This window comes from Haematobia irritans, chromosome 3 (genome assembly GCF_050003625.1).
Source record: "Haematobia irritans isolate KBUSLIRL chromosome 3, ASM5000362v1, whole genome shotgun sequence".
Taxonomy (NCBI): domain Eukaryota; kingdom Metazoa; phylum Arthropoda; class Insecta; order Diptera; family Muscidae; genus Haematobia; species Haematobia irritans.
In genome coordinates, this window is record NC_134399.1 from 184,625,874 (window position 1) to 184,646,030 (window position 20,157).

The following is a 20,157-nucleotide window of genomic DNA, read 5'->3' on the forward strand; positions in this document are numbered from 1 at the left end:
CAACAATTTGTTGGCCAAAATTATGATAACATCTAAAATCCTTCCTCTTTCCATTTTTATACCATCCACCATTAATTAATTATTAACTTTATTAACTTTGTCATTCCGTTTGTAACACATCGAAATAGTCTGGATCGTGGTGAAATTCTGAGTCGACTAAGCATGTCCGTCCGTCCGTCTGTTGAAATCACGCTAACTTCCGAAGGAAACAAGCTATCAACTTGAAACTTGGCACAAGTAGTTGTTATTGATGTAGGTTAAATGGTATTGGAAATGGGCCATATTGGACCACTTTTACGTATAGCCCCCATATAAACCGATGCCCAGATTTGACTTCCGGATCCTCTCGGAAAATCAAAATTCGTCCGATCTGGTTGATATTTGGTACGTCATGTTAGTATATGGTCTCTAAAAATCATGCAAAAATTGGTCCATATCGGTTCATAATTATATATAGCCCCAATATGAACCGATTCCCAGATTTGACCTCCGGAGCCTCTTGGTAGGGCAAATTTCATCCTATCCGGTTGAAATTTGGTAGGTGGAGTATGTATATAGTCTGTAACAACCATGCAAGAATTGGTCCATAAGCGTCCTAGAGCGAAAAGGAGCTTAATTCGTGACCACCCCCCAAAAAATCGAAAATTCCATCCAAATCCTGAAAAAATTTAATTTTTTATATGAACAACTTGTTTTGCTCATATCTCCTAAACTATGCGTCCTACAGCGAAAATGAGCTTAATTCACGACCACCCCCAAAAAATCGAAAATTCCATCCAAATCCTGAAAAAATTGAAATTTTTATGTGAGAAACTTACTTTTCTCATATCTCCTAAACTATGCATCCTAGAGCGAAAAGGAGCTTAATTCATGACCACCCCCAAAAAATTTAAAATTCCATCGAAATCCTGAAAAAATTAAATTTTTTATATGAAAAACTTGTTTTGCTCATATCTCCTAAAACTATGCGTCCTACAGCGAAAAGGAGCTTAATTCATGACAACCCCCAAAAAATCGAAAATTCCATCCAAATCCTGAAAAAAAAGAATTTTTTATATGAAAAACTTGTTTTGCTCTTATCTCCTAAACTATGCGTCCTAGAGCGAAAAAGAGCTTAATTCATGACCACCCCCCAAAAAATTGAAAATTCAATCCAAATCCTGAAAAAATTGAATTTCTTATATGATAAACTTGTTTTGATCATATCTCCTAAACTATGCGTCCTAGAGCGAAAAGGAGCTTAATTCATGACCACCCCCAAAAAAATTGAAAATAACATCCAAATTCTGAAAAAAATTTAAATTTTATATAAAAGATTTGTTTTTTCTCCTATCTCTTAAACTATGCGTCCTAGAGCGAAAAGGAGCTTAATTCACGACCACAACCAAAAAATCGAAAATTCCATCCAATTCCTGAAAAAATTTAAATTTTTATATGAGAAAATTATTTTGCTCATATCTCCTAAACTATGGATCCTAGAGCGAAAAGGAGCTTAATTCATGACCACAACCAAAAAATCGAAAATTCCATCCAAATACTGAAAAAATTTAAATTTTTATATGAAAAACTTGTTTTGCTCATATCTCCTAAATTATGCTTCCTAGAGCGAAAAGTAGCTTAATTCATGACCACCCCCAAAAAATCGTAAATTCCATCCAAATCTTGAAAAAATTGAAATTTTTATGTGCGAAACTTACTTTGCTCATATCTCTTAAACTATGCGTCCTAGAGCGGAAAGGAGCTTAATTCATGACCACCCCCAAAAATCGAAAATTCCATTAAAATCCTGAAAAAATTGAAATTTTTATATCAAAAACTTGTTTTGTTCATATCTCAGAAACTATGCGTCATAGAGCGAAAAAGTCCATAATTATATATAACCCCCATATAAATCGATCCCCAGATTTGACTTCCGGAGGCTCTTCGCGGAGCAAAATTCATCCACTCCGAAACTATGCGACCTAGAGCGAAAAGGAGCTTAATTCATGACCACCCCCAAAAAAATTGAAAATACCATCCAAATTCTGAAAAAATTTAAATTTTAATATGAGAAACTTATTTTGCTCATATCTCCTAAACTATGGATCCTAGAGCGAAAAGGAGCTTAATTCATGACAACCCCCTAAAAAATTGAAAACTCCATCCAAATCCTGAAAAAATTGAATTTTTTATATGAAACACTTGTTTTGCTCATATCTCCTAAACTGTGCGTCCTACAGCGAAAAGGAGCTTAATTCATGACAACCCCCAAAAAATCGAAAACTCCATCCAAATCCTGAAAAAATTTAAATTTTTATGTGAGAAACTTACTTTGCTCATATCTCCTAAACTATGCATCCTAGAGCGAAAAGGAGCTTAATTCATGACCACCCCCAAAAAATTTAAAATTCCATCGAAATCCTGAAAAAATTAAATTTTTTATATGAAAAACTTGTTTTGCTCATATCTCCTAAAACTATGTGTCCTACAGCGAAAAGGAGCTTAATTCATGACAACCCCCAAAAAATCGTAAATTCCATCCAAATCCTGAAAAAAATGAATTTTTTATATGAAAAACTTGTTTTGCTCGTATCGTATCCTAAACTATGCGTCCTGCAGCGAAAAAGAGCTTAATTCATGACCACCCCCAAAAAATCGAAAATTCCATCCAAATCCTGAAAAAAAATTAAATTTTTATATGAAAAACTTGTGTTGCTCATATCTCCTAAACTATGCGTCCTAGAGCGAAAAGGAGCTTAATTCATGACCACCCCCAAAAAATCGAAATTTCCATCCAAATCCTGAAAAAATTGCATTTTTTATATGAAAGACTTGTTTTGCTCATATCTCCTAAAACTATGCGTCCTACAGCGAAAACGAGCTTAATTTATGACAACCCCCAAAAAATCGTAAATTCCATCCAAATTCTGAAAAAATTGAAATTTTTATGTGAGAAACTTACTTTTCTCATATCTCCTAAACTAGAGCTAAAAGAAGCTTAACTCATGACCACCCCCAAAAAATCTAAAATTCCATCCAAACCCTGGAAAAAATGAATTTTTTATATGAAAAACTTGTTTTGCTCATATCTCCTAAACTATGCGTAATAGAGCGAAAAGGAGCTTAATTCATGACCACCCCCAAAAAATCGAAAATTCCATCCAATTCCTGAAAAATTGGAATTTTAATATGAGAAACTTATTTTGCTCATATCTCCTAAACTATGGATCCTAGAGCGAAAAGGAGCTTAATTCATGACCACAACCAAAAACTTGAAAATTCCATCCAAATCCTGAAAAAGTTGAATTTTTTATATGAAACACTTGTTTTGCTCATATCTCCTAAATTATGCATTCTAGAGCGAAAAGGAGCTTAATTCATGACCACCCCCCAAAAAATCGTAAATTCTATCTAAATCCTTAAAAAACTTGAAATTTTTATATGAAAAACTTGTTTTGTTCATATCCCCGAAACTATGCGCCATAGAGCGAAAAGGTCCATAATTGTATATAACCCCCATATAAATCGATCCCCAGATATGACTTTCGGAGGCTCTTCGAGGAGCAAAATATATATATAATCACGCAAAAATTGGTCAATATCGGTTCATAATTATATATAGCCCCCATATAAACCGATCCCCAGATTTGACCTCCGGAGCCTCTTGGAAGAGCAAAATCCTTCCTATATATAGAAGTTTGGACCATACTATCAATTTAATTTGTTGATCATCTATTTTAATTTTCCTGAACCAAAAAAAAAATTCTTCCTCCGAAACAAAATTTTAGACCAACGAAATTTTCTTCTGGTGAAAGAGATGTTCCTTTAACGGTAAATCAATTTTTGTTTATTGTACCCGTTTGCTTTCAACGAACTTTTGGCTTCAAATAAACAATTATGGATCGTATTTCGATTCACGACACACAAAAAAATTTCACGAACACTTTTCCAATTAAAATTTTAATTGAGTTTTAAAAAATATTCAATTAAAAATTTAATTAATTCAACAAATTTTTTAATTGAAACAAAAATTAATCACAAAAATAATAGTATCGATTAATTTTTTAAATGGATCAATTAACTTTTTAATTGACCTTCAATTTATTTTTTAATTGATACTATCATTTCTGTGATTGAAGACATTTCAATTAAAAATTAATTGGATCAATTAATTTCGTGATTGAATCAGAATTTTTTTTTTGTGGAGGACACGACTCTCAGATTTTAAACTTTGTCGTCGGCTATTTAAAAATTTGAGATTTTTTACGGTAAAAAATAAAATAACTTAAGCCTTTCGCAATATCGTTTGATCAACATACAATTATGGCTATAGTCATCAACGCATACAGTCAAACAGTTATATTTATATAGCATAGTTTTGGGCGCCCACGAGCCGATGATAAGAAACTTCATTAAACAGAAACATACATTTACTGGGCCACCGCCGTTCGTGTCCATACATACGAACGGCGTTAAAGGTTGGATGTACATTCTCAAAATCCATGGCTACATACCCCTCAAGGTTCATAAAGTATACATGAATGGTCTTCATCGCCAAAACTTATTGGGTACCAGGACATTGTAGATAATGCCGTATTAAATCGGCATTGATCTAATTATAGATTCACATAGGCCACGGAGATCAAAGGGTGTTTTGACAGAGGACCTCAAGAAAACTCTGGACTGAGTTATTGCCACGTAAAACTCACTCCATACTCTACTTGCACGTATAAAAAATGAGGTTAAGTCACTGCAATAATAAGGCCTCTTATATCAGCGTTGGAGAATGGTAAGCATGCCTCCTTTAGAGTACAATCGCATTCACAACAAATCTCTCCACTGTCCTTTGGTATATTATGCATTTAGTCATTTAATATAATTCATGTAATATAGTTTGAAAAGTATTTAATAATAAATGTGTCCCCAAACAATAATATAAAAATTAAATTTTTTTTATATGTACATACATATGTCACAAAATTGTTGATAATCTGATCATTACTAAAATTATGGCTTAGTCCTAAAAATTGCATTCAATCATCGAAACGGACGAACGATATGCAAGCGAGGGCTGTTTGCGCTTAGTAATTTTAACTGTCATTAACCACGACTCGACATCAAACTCTAACTACGGTCATCACCAAAACAAATTTCATGGGTAAATTAGTCGACTCTTTAATAGCCGATACCAATGGGACAAGATTAAATTTACCATTGATTTTGGCCACTGTATGGATAGTGAAAAATGACTTTGCCGTTTATACGGTGTCACCCATAACTATTGGCCATTTTTCCACTAGTCTGGCCAATCGTTGGATACAACACGAGTTAATCGATGAAATCTTACGAAGGACCATGAATTCTCCTCATCCAATGATCAACTATATGGTTGAAGGTGAAACATATGGATTTGATAATATAGAAGACTTTATGAGCGAAGAAGAAAGGCAAAAGAGATATTTTAAATACTACACCAGTCGACAAAAATCCATATGGTTCATAGATAGTCTGGTGGCTTACATGTAAGATACCATATAAATTGTTGCATGCCAGAATTTGATGATATTTTTGAAAGTTTGATTTTTTAGAAACTTTGAAAAAAATCTTTTAGATGATCGAAGACCCTATCAACGCAATGGCTTTTTCTTATTGGTCTATACTGGCCAACATAGTGATTTTAGGCCCATAAGTCAAAATATATTCCGCAGACTTTTCCATTTGTATGTGACCAATGTCAATATTCTTCTAATGATCGGAAAACATGCCTACATTTATACGTACTTTCCATTTCGAGCTAATAAATGTCACTCATCGGACCCAGAACTATATATGTCATTTAGTGGCATTGAAAATAATCGAAATTTCAGTAAAATTAAGACGGTCTTTTACAGTAAGGTGGACAATATGCATCGCTGTCCTATGACTATAATAACCTGGAATTATCATCCCTATGTATTTGTGAAACGTGATGTGGAAACTCGTAAATTATCATTGAGTGGTATTGAGGGTTCACTAATTAACTTAATTGCGGAAAAAATGAATTTTACCATAAAAGTAAAGAGAGCCCGCAAAAGGGATGTGGGAGATGTTTACCGCAATGGAACTGCAACGGGAGCATTGAAAATGGTAAGTATCATTATTAGTAATGAGAGAAACTATTAACAACAACAAACAAGAATTTTTTAATTGAAATCTTTAATTGAAACTGACCCCCTCAATTAAAATATAATTGAGGGGGTAATAAAAATCATAATTGATTCAATTAATCTTTTGTTTCAAATTGTTTCAATCATAAAACCAAATCAGCATTTGCGGTATCACAATGGACTTAATAGTCTAAGTGATTCTAAAATAATGGGTTGCCACTATATAGAACCCAGCACAGGTTCGTCTTATGTATCTAAAGTCGAAAAAAAGTGCTGCATCGGTCCAGGTATGATATAGAACCCATTTAAATTGACCAGCTTCTTCTAACTAACAGATACTAAAATTTTCTAAAAAAAAAGAAATGAAATTAAAATTTTGATAAAATTTTCAATAGAAATAAAATTTTGGTAAAATTTCAAATAGATATAAAATGTTGACAAAATTTTCAATAGATATAAAATTTTGACAAAATTTACTATAAAATAAAATTAAGACAAAATTTTCTATAGAAAAAAATTTTGACAAAATTTTCTATAGAAATAAAAAGTTTCAAAAAAAAATGTTATAAAAATAAAATTTTGACTAGACTTTCTATAGACATACAATTTTGACAATGTTTTCTATAGAAATAAAATTTTAACAAAATTTTCTATAAAAAAAAAATTTTCTATACAAATCAAATTTTGACAAAATTTTCTATAGAAATAAAATTTAAATTGACCAGCTTCTTCTAACTAACAGATACTAAAATTTTCTAAAAAAAAAGAAATGAAATTAAAATTTTGATAAAATTTTCAATAGAAATAAAATTTTGGTAAAATTTCAAATAGATATAAAATGTTGACAAAATTTTCAATAGATATAAAATTTTGACAAAATTTACTATAAAATAAAATTAAGACAAAATTTTCTATAGAAAAAAATTTTGACAAAATTTTCTATAGAAATAAAAAGTTTCAAAAAAAATGTTATAAAAATAAAATTTTGACTAGACTTTCTATAGACATACAATTTTGACAATGTTTTCTATAGAAATAAAATTTTAACAAAATTTTCTATAAAAATAAAATTTTCTATACAAATACAATTTTGACAAAATTTTCTATAGAAATAAAATTCTATCATTTTGGCCAGAAGTTGGACAGGTAATTCCATACACAAGAACGACAAGTTAAGTAGTTAATAAGATTCATTTTGAAGTTTCATATAGTAAAAATTTAATATAGTAGAATGTAATGTCGAAAATCTTTTCGGAATCTTCCAATCGTTTTTGGAATATATGAAAAAAAAAAAAACTTTTTAGTATTCGGTCGAAGTGGGGATTGAACCCACTACCATTTGTATGCAAGACGGGAATACTAACCATTGCTCCACGATGGCCAACTAAATGTATGTTTCCGTTAAATGAAGTTTTTTATCATCGGCTCGTGGGCGCCCAAAACTATGCTATATAATTATAACTGTTTGACTGTATGCGTGGATGCCTATAGCCATAATTGTATGTTGATCAAATGATATTGCGAAAGGCTTTATTTATTTTAGTTTTACTATAAAAAATCTCCAATTTTTAAATAGCGGACTACAAATTTTAAAATCTGAGAGTCGTGTCCTTGTGAATCGAAATACGATCCAAATACAGAAACCTTAGAGATAAATATGTAGAAAATGAACAAAATTTTAATTTATTATAATCGTTGAAGGCAAACGGGTCCAATAAACAAAAATTTATTTACCGTTAAAGGAAGGAATGTTTTTTTGGTTCAGGAAAATAAAAAAAAATTAAAAATAGATGATCAATAAATTAAATTGATAGTATGTCTTCATTAGAACCATACAAAAACGATTTGCTATAAATTGTATAGACATGGTAGAACATTTCATATTTTCCACCCAATTTCAATGACATTTTGCTCCAATTGATTTGATATGAGTTAGCATTCTATACAAGAGTATTAAATTTGATCCCATTCTGTTCAGATTTAGATAAAGCCCCCATATATAAGATCTTTCAATCTAGACAAATATGGCGAGAATACATACAATTTTAGTGATGATTTCCCCCATACTGTGAGTAGAATATCACACAGTGGTTAAATTTATATAAAGCTCCGACTTATGTAAATGTCGCCTAATTTGACCAGAATATTGTCTCAAATCCCAGGTGGTGAATACTGGTGACATCTAGCCCATATCCTTGTAAAATCGCCACTGCTAAGTAGCAAAAATTTAAAAAATTCATGTTTGTGTCGAAACAGAAATTTTGATAAAATTTTCAATAGAAATAAAATTTTGATAAAATTTCAAATAGATCTAAAATTTTAACAAAATTTTCAATAGATATACAATTTTGACAAAATTTACTATAAAAATAAATTTATGAAAAAATTTTCTATAGAAAAAAAAATTTATGACAAAATTTTCTGTAGAAAAAAATTTGACACAATTTTCTATAGAAATAAAAAAATTAGTTTTTATTTGATTTTTGGTCGACCTACAATAGGTGAAGCGGATGATCCCATGTGTAATCCTCTCTTTTGTTTATACACGCAAAAAAATAATTCTTTCCTCCCAAACGAAATTTTAGACAAACAAAGTTCGTTTCTCATTTGCTTTTCGCTGTAAGGAAGTGTATTTGGAAGAAAAGTATATACTTTTTGTGATAAACGTTTATTCTTTTCCAGGATGTAAAAACAATTTCATAAAGACTAACTCAAAAAAAAATTTTTCTGGCTAATTGCATTTTCCCTCACATCTTTCTCACTTCCACGAAGATTTTTAGTTCTTAACACCTTTTTCTGTAATACAAACAATGTAGAAGAAATTATACGATTTTATAAATTTTTAAAATTTGTTTACCTTTCGCCTGGACGGAGAATCGAACCGCGGACCATGCACTTTGTAAGCCAACACACTAACCACTGAGCTATGTACCTGTTATGGTCATCAATAGATAAATATCCATATAAGTTATATTTATATAACATAGCTTGCGGCGCCCACGAACCGAATAAACAAAGTTTATTTAACAGAAACAAACATTTAGTTTGGCACCGTGGAGCAGTGGTTGCTACGTCTGACTCTCATGCCAAGGGTCGTGGGTTCGATCCCTGCTTCGGCCAAAGTTTTTTTTTTTTTTTTTTTACATACATTCTACATATGTTCGGAAGATTCCGAAAAAAATGTTCAACATTACATTGTACTATATTAAATTTTGAACTGTAAAATGTGTTTTATTAAAGACCAAAAGTCAGAAAAGAACAGTGTTTGATATAAACGAAATGGACTCTGTTGTTGTTTCAAAAATAACTTTTTTTATTGAAAAAATAAAAACTTTGTAACAAACGAATTTTTTTGGTGATAAAAGTTTAAAATTTTCGAAGCAATTCAAAAAACTCTAACAAAAGAAAAACGTTTTCGGTACACGTTTTCCAAACGTTTTTTTTCTTTGCGTGTATATTTTGTCGTCATACGTAAAGTATCCATTCTCCACAATGCAAAATTTTAAAATTTTAATAAAGATATTTTTTGTATTGGGAACAATAAATAAAATATTTAAAAACAAGACCTCGAGCTTGAAGAAACGTTAATTTATAGAAATAAAAAAATTTTACAAAGTTCTCTATAAAAATAAAATTTTGACTAGATTTTCTATAGAAATAAAATTTTGGCAAAATTTTCTAAGGAAATAAAATTTTGACACAATTTTCTATGGAAATAAAATTTTGACAAAATGTTCTATATAAATAAAATATAGACAAAATTTTCTATAGAAATACAATTTTGACTCAATTGTCTATGGAAATAAAATTTTGATAAAATTTTGATAAAATTTTCTATAGAAGTAAAATTTTGACAAAATTTTTTATAGAAATAAAATTTTAAAAAAATTTTCTATAGAAATAAAAATTTTGACAAAATTTTCTATGGAAATAAAATTTTGTTGTTGTCTTTTATTTCAGCTTAAAACCATACATTGACTAAACTACCAGTGTAGCTTAACCAACAGAGGAAAAGAATGTTTGTCAAATTTATTTGGGCAAAGCCCTATAGACTGCAAGATGGTTGGATGGACGCACGTTTCGGAATTACCACATTCCTCATCAGCATCCTCTACTTGCAGCAAAACTATCAACCAATTATCAGAATAAATTCAGGCAGTTTATTAAACCCAACAAAAACCACACTTGAACCCTCCGAAAAAAGGTTTTACATTGATAGCCGGCTTATGCCGAAATAAATTCGAAACAAACATATCTCTTTTCCTATACCACTGTCAAATCATCGCTTTGAATTCACATGGCTGGGTTTATTTTGAGCGTGCCTCCTCTTCTTTTTCCATTTGTTTTGTTTTGTTATTGTTGGGTTTGTTCTTTAAAATTTTGTAAAATTTTCTATATTAATAAAATATTGAAAAAATTTTCTATAGAAATAAAATTTTGACAAAATTTTCTATAGAAATAAAATTTTGACAAAATTTTCTATAGAAATAAAATTTTCACAAAATTTGCTATAAAAATACAATTTTGGCAAAATTTTCTATAGAAAAGTTTCAATAGAAACAAACAATTGGACAACATTTTCTATAAAAATAAAATTTTGACTAGATTTTCTATAGAAATAAAATTTTGACACAATTTTCTATGGAAATAAAATTTTGACACAATTTTCTATGGAAATAAAATATTGACAAAATTTTCTATAGAAATAAAATGTTGACACAATTTTCTATAGAAATAAAATTTTGATAAAATTTTCTATAGAAGTAAAATTTTGACAAAAATTTTTATAGAAATAAAATTTTAACAAAATTTTCTATAGACATAAAATTTTGACAAAATTTTCTATGGAAATAAAATTTTGTAAAATTTTCTATATTAATAATATATTTAAACAACTTTCTATAGCAATTAAATTTTAACAAAATTTTCTATAGCAATATAATTTTAACAAAATTTTCTATAGAAATAAAATTTTGACAAAATTTTCTATAGAAAAAAAATTTTACAAAATTGTTGATAGAAAAAAAATTTGAAAAAATTTGCTATAGAAATAAAATTTTATCTAATTCTACAATTATTTTTCGAGCTTTATGGACAGATATAGATTAAGGAACCTGGTTATTAGAGCCATTGAAAAGAAAACGCCAGATACAAATCTATACACGCCTGGCGTTTTCTTTTCAATGGCTCTAATAACCAGGTTCCTTAATCTATATCTGTCCATAAAGCTCGAAAAATAATTGTATAATTAGATTTAATGCATTTGGACGTCAATTGCCTGTTTCGTTATCAGGCTAACATGAAATATAAGAAATAAAATTTTGGCAAAATTTTCTATAGAAATAATCTTTAGAAATAAGTCAAAGCCCATTGTGGATAAGTTCTCCCTTTCTACCTATCGTTTACACATTTAACAATTTTCAAAGGAAAATTTCAAATACTGAAATGAACTTCTAAAAAGAAAATCAGTTCTTTCGAAAAATACGTTTTTTTTTTCATAATAACCACAAAAAATTGATCAAAAACTTCAAAATTAGATTGTTTATATTTGGTAGATTTTCTTAAAATTTTGGTAGATTATTTTTCGCACAAGTGGCACCCGTGTATGTTAATCGCCAAAACATGTACCAACTTTGAGTTATATTGATCAATGGTTTTGTATAGCACCCAGTTCGTCGCAATTTTCATATAACTTATTGCATTTTCATATCATCTCTTGATATTGAAATCTTGTGGGAGGAAAACTTTTAGTGGAATATAATTATAAAAATAGTCAACATATTCCAAAATTTTTTCTTGACTGGTGCTCAAAATGAAACGGAAGCTTTTCCCAGACTGGTTGATGAAGACATATAGTGGTGTACGTATCCTTTGGAATGATTCCATGTCGTATCCTAAAGTGTATACTTACCCCGTCAATGAAAAACTCATGATAAATTATCGTTCCTTTACATACGTTTTGACCAGAACTAGGACTGGGCCATTTATACCTGGGACTGGTCATGTACCGGTCTTGCGTTTGATCTATTTCCCGTAGGGAATATTTTCTTCGACAAGTGAAGCTGTCCAAACACATCTTTTAAACTGACACCAGAGATGGTCTGTATCAAACATTTTTAGGTTTGCGACTGTCGCAAAGTTGTAAACGTCACAGACGCGTCGTAAATGTAGAAAAAGTAACAAAAGTCGCAAACTCAAAATACTTTAGTCGCGTCAGCTAGGCAGCGAATTCGATGATATTCAAGACGATGGTATGTGCGAAGAAGTTGCAATTCTTAGGAAAGTTCACAATTTTCGGTTTTTTTGTCCCCACATTTTTCCTATTGCCTTTTGCACGAGTACAGGGTAGAGGTGTGCGCGTGACACGAAATTTTCGTGACACGCGTGATTCACGCGTGAGTCACGTGATTCGTGAATGAAATTTTGACCAAATCACGTGAATGTGCGTGAATGGGACTGAACAAAAATGTGTCGTGCGTGATCGTGCGTGAACATCAAATTCTGTTCGTGAATGTGCGTGAGTAAATTTTTTTCAAAATCACGATCACGACAAAATTCACGTTCACGAAAAAATTCACATTCACGAAAAATTCACGCTCACGACAAAATTCACGCTCACGAAGAAATTCACGTTCACGAAGAAATTCACATTCACGAAAACTTCTCACTCACGATGACATTCACGTTCACGAAAAAATTCACGTTCACGAAAAATTCACGCTCACGAGAAAATTCACGCTCACGAAGAAACTCACATTCACGAAAAATTCACGCTCACGATGAAATTCACGTTCACGAAAAAATTCACATTCACGAAATAATTCACCCTCACGAGAAATGACATGTTCACGAGCCTATTTACGCTCACGACAAAAATTATATTTACAAAAACGTCTTGCTCACGATAAAAATTATGTATGAACAGTAAGTAAAGTCTAAAGTCGGGCGGAGCCGACTATATTATACCCTTCACCACTATGTAGACTCTCAACCACTTCAAATTTGCTGGGAGCTATATAAAGGTTTGCATTTCCAGATACAAATACTTTTAATGGAGACAATTTTTTGTACTTTTACAAAAACTCTAGAATTACAATTTAAATCGGCTAACGCCCTGGGATGAAACACAATGTTAACATAGTAAAAAAATATGAGAAATATGAAGCGAGAGAAATTTTAATGCAATTATACAAAAGAGCATTTATGATTGATCAGGTGATACATATGTATTCGAGATATAGGGCAATTTTAGTAATATTTACAATTTTTTATACTTAGCAGTGGCGACTTTACAGGGATATTGGTTTGATCTCGCCAAGATATATAGTCAAGTATGGGTTATGATATATTATTTGGTCAAGTTGGGCGACTTGGAGCCTTATTTAAAACTCAAACGTTCTGTGGAAATTCTGGCATTACAGTGTTTAGGATATGACTAAGATATGGGGAAATCATCACAGAATTTTGTGTCAAGTGTGGGAATTTTTGCCATATTTGTATAAACCGGAAAAACGAATATATGGAGGCTTTATCTAAATCTGAACCAAATTAGATCAAACTTGACACTCTTAAATATCATATTAAATATATTCTCTGAGGAAACTATCCAGTCAATTAGAGGAAAATCTCATTGAAAATAGGTCTAAAATATGAAACAGTCTACCATATTTCCCCAACTCTGGTGTACATATAATGGGAGCTATATATAATCTGAACCGATTTCGACTAAATTTGACATGCATAGTTAGAATAATAATTCAGTTATCTCTGCAAAATTTCACGTAAATGGGTGTTTAACTTTGGCCCCCGTAGTCATTTGAGTATAAATCGGGCGAAAGATATATATGGGAGCTATATCTAAATTTGAACCGATTTCAACCAAATTTGGTACACTTATCGATACTATTAAACGTACTCCCTGTGCAAAATTTGAACTAAATCACGGCAAAACTCTGGCTTTTGAGGGCATATAAGTGCAAATCGGACGAAAGATATATATGGGAGCTATATCAAAATCTGAACCGATTTCAATCACATTTACCAAGCATTGGTAGAATGTCAATTCTACTCTTTATGCAAAATTTCACGAAAATCGGTAGTAACCTTTGGCCTCTTTGTTCATATGAGTCTAAATCGGACGAAAGATATATATGGGAGCTATATCTAAATCTGAACCGATTTAGCTGATATTTTGCAAGTTTTTCGAGACTCATAAAATATTCGGATGTACTGAATTTGAAGAACATCGGTTGATAAATACGCCAATTATGACCAGATCGGGGATAAATATATATGGCAGCTATATCTAAATCTGAACCGATTTTTTTCCAAAATCAATAGCGATTGTCTTTGTCCCAAAAAACGACCCTATGCCAAATTTGAGGACGATCGGACTTAAACTGCGACCTGTACTTTGCGCACAAAAATACATGAACAGACAGACAGACGGACAGACAGACAGACAGACAGACAGACAGCCAGACAGACAGACGAACATCGCTAAATCGAACAGACAGACGGACATCGCTAAATCGTGAACCTTCGTGAGTTGCATTTTACATCGTGAGCGTGCGTGAATAGTTTTTTATGAATCGTGAGTGTGTGGATGTACGTTTCATTGTTCGTGAACGTGCGTGAGTAGTTTTTTTTTCGAATCGTGAGTGTGCGTGAATAAGTTTGTTGTTCGTGAACGTGCGTGAGTTGATATATCCCGTCGTGGGCGTGCGGTAGTCACTATTCTGCAATCGTGAGTGTTTATCTTTGCAGGATTTTGGTTCGTGAACGTGAGTGAGCGTGAATCAATAAAAACCTTCGTGCGTGAATGTTACGAATTCATTCGTGAGCGTGCGTGAGTGTGAGCAATCCAAAAACGGGCGTGCGTGATCGTGCGTGAATGTTACGAATTCATTCGTGAGCGTTCGTGAGTGTGAGCAATTCAAAAACGGGCGTGCGTGATCGTGCGTGAATGTTACGAATTCATTCGTGAGCGTGCGTGAGTGTGAGCAATTCAAAAACGGGCATGCGTGATCGTGCGTGAATGTTACGAATTCATTCGTGAGCGTGCGTGAGTGTGAGCAATTCTAAAACAGGCGTGCGTGATCGTGCGTGAATGACATTTTGAATTTGTGAGCGTGCGTGAGTGTGCGTGAAAAATCCCTCACGCGCACACCTCTAGTACATGGTAACCGTGGATTTTCTCGTCCTTTCTTTGCTTTAAGTTCAGTCTCCTGTCCAATATAACCCCAAGGTATTTTGCACACTCACCAACGGGAATTTCGATACCACCTAAGAAAATAGGCTTGACCATGGGAAAACTTTCACAAATTTCTGCAGAAACTCACAGCGAATGCTGTCAAACTAAATTAAAAAAATTTTCAGAATTTCTTCTATACAAAATTTGGTTTTCTACAGTAGGTTTACGACTTTTGCGACATACGTATTATACCGTCGCAAATGTATGTCGCAAAAGTCACAGTTTGTGACAGGCCAACCCTGACTGACACACACATACACACACTATGGTCTAACAATTTCTCTGTGTTATAGGTTCTTTCCATTACAAAGTATATCAACTTGAAATTAAATTTTTTGTATTTTTCAGATTGTAAATCAAGAAGGCAACATTACGGTCCTTTCGTATATCTACAATACCCAACGAGCCGCCATAATGTTGGCCAGTGATAGTTATCTTACAATTAAATATGTGATTGCCATTCCACCGGGTAGAAAATTGACACCCTTCGAACGTCTAACAAAACCATTTCACCGTGTCCTTTGGACATGTTTCGGTTGTACTTTATTCATCGCGGTGATATTTATTTACATCGTACGATTCTTTGGGAAAATAGGTCTATTTAAATTAGTGTTGGGTGAATCCAGTCAAACACCTCTTACAAATCTTTTATCCACTTTATTTGGCATATCTATTAACTATAGAATACAACATGGCAACTTCGCTCGCTATCTCTTGGCTCTATGGATGATGTACACTTTTGTGATGAGATCGGTATACTCGGGCGAACTCTTTAGAATTCTCCACGATGGAAGTTCCCACAATGATGCTGAGACCATACAGGATGTTGTAGATGACAACTATACCATTTATACATTTACTTCAATAGCGGATGTCATTCACCACATAGAACCTAGGGCAAGAATCAAACCAATCGGTTCTGTGCTAAATATTAACAGTCTATTGGAAAGAGTTGCAGATCCCAATAATAAGAAAAGAATGGCTGTATGTCTATCGGATCTATATGTAAAGTATTATAATCACAAGAATCCAAGGCAAAGGGTTAAGGTTCTGCCTCAACCTGTGATATCAACACCATTGATTTTCTACATGCCTAAGCATAGTTATCTGAAATTGAAAACATCATTTTTGATTTTGGGAACAACAGAAGCAGGTCTCATGACAAGTTACACATCTTTGGTTGGTTTTACTTCAGCACGTAGCATGCATGGAAGACCTGCTGAACCTACAAAACTTTCATTGGAAGTACTCATGGGTCTGTTTTACATTTATGGTGCGCTCTTGACAATCTGCCTCTGCTTTTTATTTCTAGAAGTTGTTGGCGAGTCTTTTAAATATATAAAAGTTTTCGTTGATTTTTTTAATTATTAAAACAAATCATTTTTAATTTTTGTAGTAAATGTGTGTTCAATAAATGTGTATGGGTAAAATTTTTAACTCTGTTATTGCAATCGATTTTTTTATTGGCGAATATGAACGCAAATACAGCTTATGTTTAAATAAATAAAAACCGCGAGAGTTGTACAACTGGAGCCCTCGCGACTAACTTTTCACCGTTGAGTCCTTTTACCACCACTGAGATTTGCGAGACTACAATACGACCATTGAAACCTACGGGTCTAGTATTTCTCAACTAATGACTTCGAGGCAATAGCTTCACCACATTCTAACATTTGGGACTACAGGTCCCTAATTGGGAGCTTCGTGATAACAGTGCTGAGCATCCGGAAATACATTTCACCCACCACTAAGACTTTCAGGACTATAGTTCCCCAATTGGAAACTGCGCGATAACATCCCACCAGTGTTGCCAGTATTTTTCTGGCTCTTCTCCCCAAATTAGGATGTTTTCATCCCAAAAAATCGCCAATTTAAATCAAAATTCCTCACAATTCTCAATAAATTTTTGACTAGTTTTTATGAAAATAATAATGAAATAGGCTATGCGGTAGAATATCGGTAATAATTTAAAAATTGAATAAAATATATATAAAATTTATTACCATACCAGCCTGCTGCATGAAAATCATTATTGCAAACCTGATTTATTATACTGGACGGATTTCAAAAAAATCCCCACAAAAATCCCAAAATTAATGGAAATTCCCCACCAAATCCTTACGTCCCCAACTCAAAATGTTCGTCCCCATCTACGAAAATCCCCAATTTGGGGAAAAATTCCCAATACTGGAAACGCGACATCCCACTAACTGAGACTTCTGGAACTATAATTTGATTTGATATGAGTTCCACCGTTAAAATAAACCATCACTTAACCCTACGCGGCTACAGTTCCACAACTGAGTCCTCCTAGTATAAAGTTGAGCCAATGAGACTTTCAGGATTACAGTTCCTCCACTGAAACCATAGTGTCTACACATCCCATAAACAGATCTTCGGGCCTGCAGCCCTAATACTAAAACCATCGAGTCTACTAGGTTAGGTATAGTGGCAGCCCGATATTTGAGGATCACTTATACTATTCAGTCCATTGTAATACCACAGTGGTGAAATTCTCTCTTATCACTGAGTGCTGTCCGATTCTATGTTAAGATCAATGACGAGTCTACTAAGAACTTCTCGCACTCAATTCCTCCACAGAAGCCTTCGGTACTACAACGGCCCAACAGTGAGCTTAGCCACAACAGTCTTTCGACTGAGACCTTCCTTAACTGGTAGCTTTGCGACCACAGTCCCACCTCTGATACCTTCCGACTTAAGATGCACTACTGACACACTTGGGCACACATTTCCACCACTAAGACCTTTGCATTTACAGTTCCAACCTTGAAACTTTCTACCACCACTGAAACATTCGGGACTACAGTTCCCTAAACTAGATCTTTAGACCCCCGGATGCACCATTAATAAATTCGGGACCAAATATCAATCATTTAGTTCTACTTACCTATGGTTCCATCACTGAAACCTTCGGTCCCAATGTTCTACCAATAAGACTCTCAGGATTACAGTTCATCCTTGTTGAGAACATGGTGTTAGACATGAGAACATAGTGTCTATAGACCCCGCACTCATATCTATATCTTTGATCCTGCTGGCCCCCACTATGCCATTAGGTACTAGTTTCCTAATTAGAAGCTTCGCGATTACTCCCAACCCACTCCGAAACTACAATTCTCTTACCTAGGTCATCGGGTCTAAGCATCCACCACAAAAACTTTCAGAACAACAGTTTGACCAATAAAAACATGAGGTGCATTAATTAGTCCTATGCGCCTGCAGATCAACAAGTGAGACCTTTGGGTCTAAAGTTCTACCTCGGATACTTTCCAGATTACACCACTGACATCTACAGTATCTACAGATCCCACAATCAGTTCTTCGCCCCTCAGTCCTCCGACTGAGACTTTTGGAACTACAGTTTCCACCAATGAGACCTTCAGGTCGGGACCTCCGGGCGTACAGTGTCAACATACAAGTTCACCGCATAGACCTTCGGGACCTACAATTCCTTATATGGTAGCTTCACGAAAACAGGCCCACGGACGTGCAGATCCACAGATCAACAGTTCCACCAATGGGACCTTTGCAGTCACAGTTTGTCCACTGAGAGCTTTGCGGCCACAGTACCATTACTAAGACTTTCTGGACTGTATTTCGTCAACTGCTAACTTTGCAATAACAGATTCGGACCTGTGGACTTGCAGATTCACCACTCAGACCGTCGGCTCTAAATTTCCACCACTAAGACATTGGAGGCTACAGTTCCCCGTTATTGGACATGTACAATGGACATCCTGAACAACAGTTCCATCACTGAGAGCTTTGCTGTCACAATGTCACCACTGAGACCTTTCTGCCCACAGCTCCATTATTAAGTCGTTGGGTCCTAAAATTCCGCACCTGGTATATTTGCAACACCTAGCCCACCCCTGAGACGTTCGGACTTGCAGATAATCATCTGAGACCGTCGGCCTTACAGTTACTACTATAACATTCGCGGTTACAGTCCCCCCAATCAGACATTTGAGCCTACGGTTACACCACTGGCAAATTCAGGACAACAATTCCACCACTGCCATATTTGCGGTCACAGTTTTACTACTGCTTCGTGGAGGCCTACATGCCCCAAAGAGATAGATTCAAGTTTATAGATCCTCCACAGAGATCTCTTGCAGGTAACCATCTGAGACCGTCGGTCCTACAGTTACTACTATATCATTTGCGGTTACAGTTCCCCCAATCAGACCTCTGGGACTACGGTTACACCATTGGCAAATTCAGGACAACAATTTCACCACTGCGATATTTGCGGTCACAGTTTTACCACTGCTTTGTGCAGGCCTACATGCCCCAAAGAGATAGATTCAAGTTTACAGATCCTCCACAGAGATCTCCACTAAAACTTTCGCACCTACAGTCCTCCATTATGACTCAGTACTTTCATTTCGCACGCTAACACCTTCGGACATAGAGTTTCCACGGTGAGACTTTTAGACATAAAGTTCAAAAATTGAGCAACTAAAAAAGTAGTTTGCAGTACAATTTCATTGATTTGGAGACTAAAGAGATATATTCAAGCTTTCGGATCTTCCACTGAGCCCTCCACCGAAACTATCGGACTTACAGTCCTCCATTAAGACCTCAGTACTTTCATTTCCCTCGCTGAAACCTGTAACGGACAAACAGTTTCGGGCTGTGACTTTTGGACACACTGAGACTTTCAAGACCACTTACTTCTTCATACTTACAGTACCCACACTCAGACCTTCGTAACTACAATTCCAATTCTGAAGCGTCCCTCCACAGAGACTTTCA

At 33.9% G+C, this 20,157-nt stretch overlaps 1 protein-coding gene across 1 annotated transcript; it reads left to right on the forward strand.

Annotated features, from left to right (window-relative positions):
- Positions 1–5,133: 5,133 nt before the first annotated feature.
- LOC142231327 (uncharacterized) lies at positions 5,134–19,742 on the forward strand. The gene is made up of 6 exons (XM_075301940.1): positions 5,134–5,501; positions 5,568–6,105; positions 15,727–15,913; positions 15,974–16,623; positions 18,673–18,965; positions 19,574–19,742. The coding sequence occupies exons 1-6, from the start codon at positions 5,134–5,136 to the stop codon at positions 19,740–19,742; spliced, it is 2,205 nt and encodes a 734-aa protein (XP_075158055.1).
- The last annotated feature ends 415 nt before the right edge of the window (positions 19,743–20,157 follow it).

Excerpts from the sequence above, each read along its gene's own strand:
- LOC142231327 (XM_075301940.1), top strand. The coding sequence starts at position 5,134 with ATGGGTAAATTAGTCGACTCTTTAATAGCCGATACCAATGGGACAAGA. Across the intron at positions 6,106-15,726 it reads CAACGGGAGCATTGAAAATG|ATTGTAAATCAAGAAGGCAA; the intron begins GTAAGTATCATT and ends TGTATTTTTCAG. Across the intron at positions 16,624-18,672 it reads CTACAAAACTTTCATTGGAA|ATTACACCACTGACATCTAC; the intron begins GTACTCATGGGT and ends GATACTTTCCAG.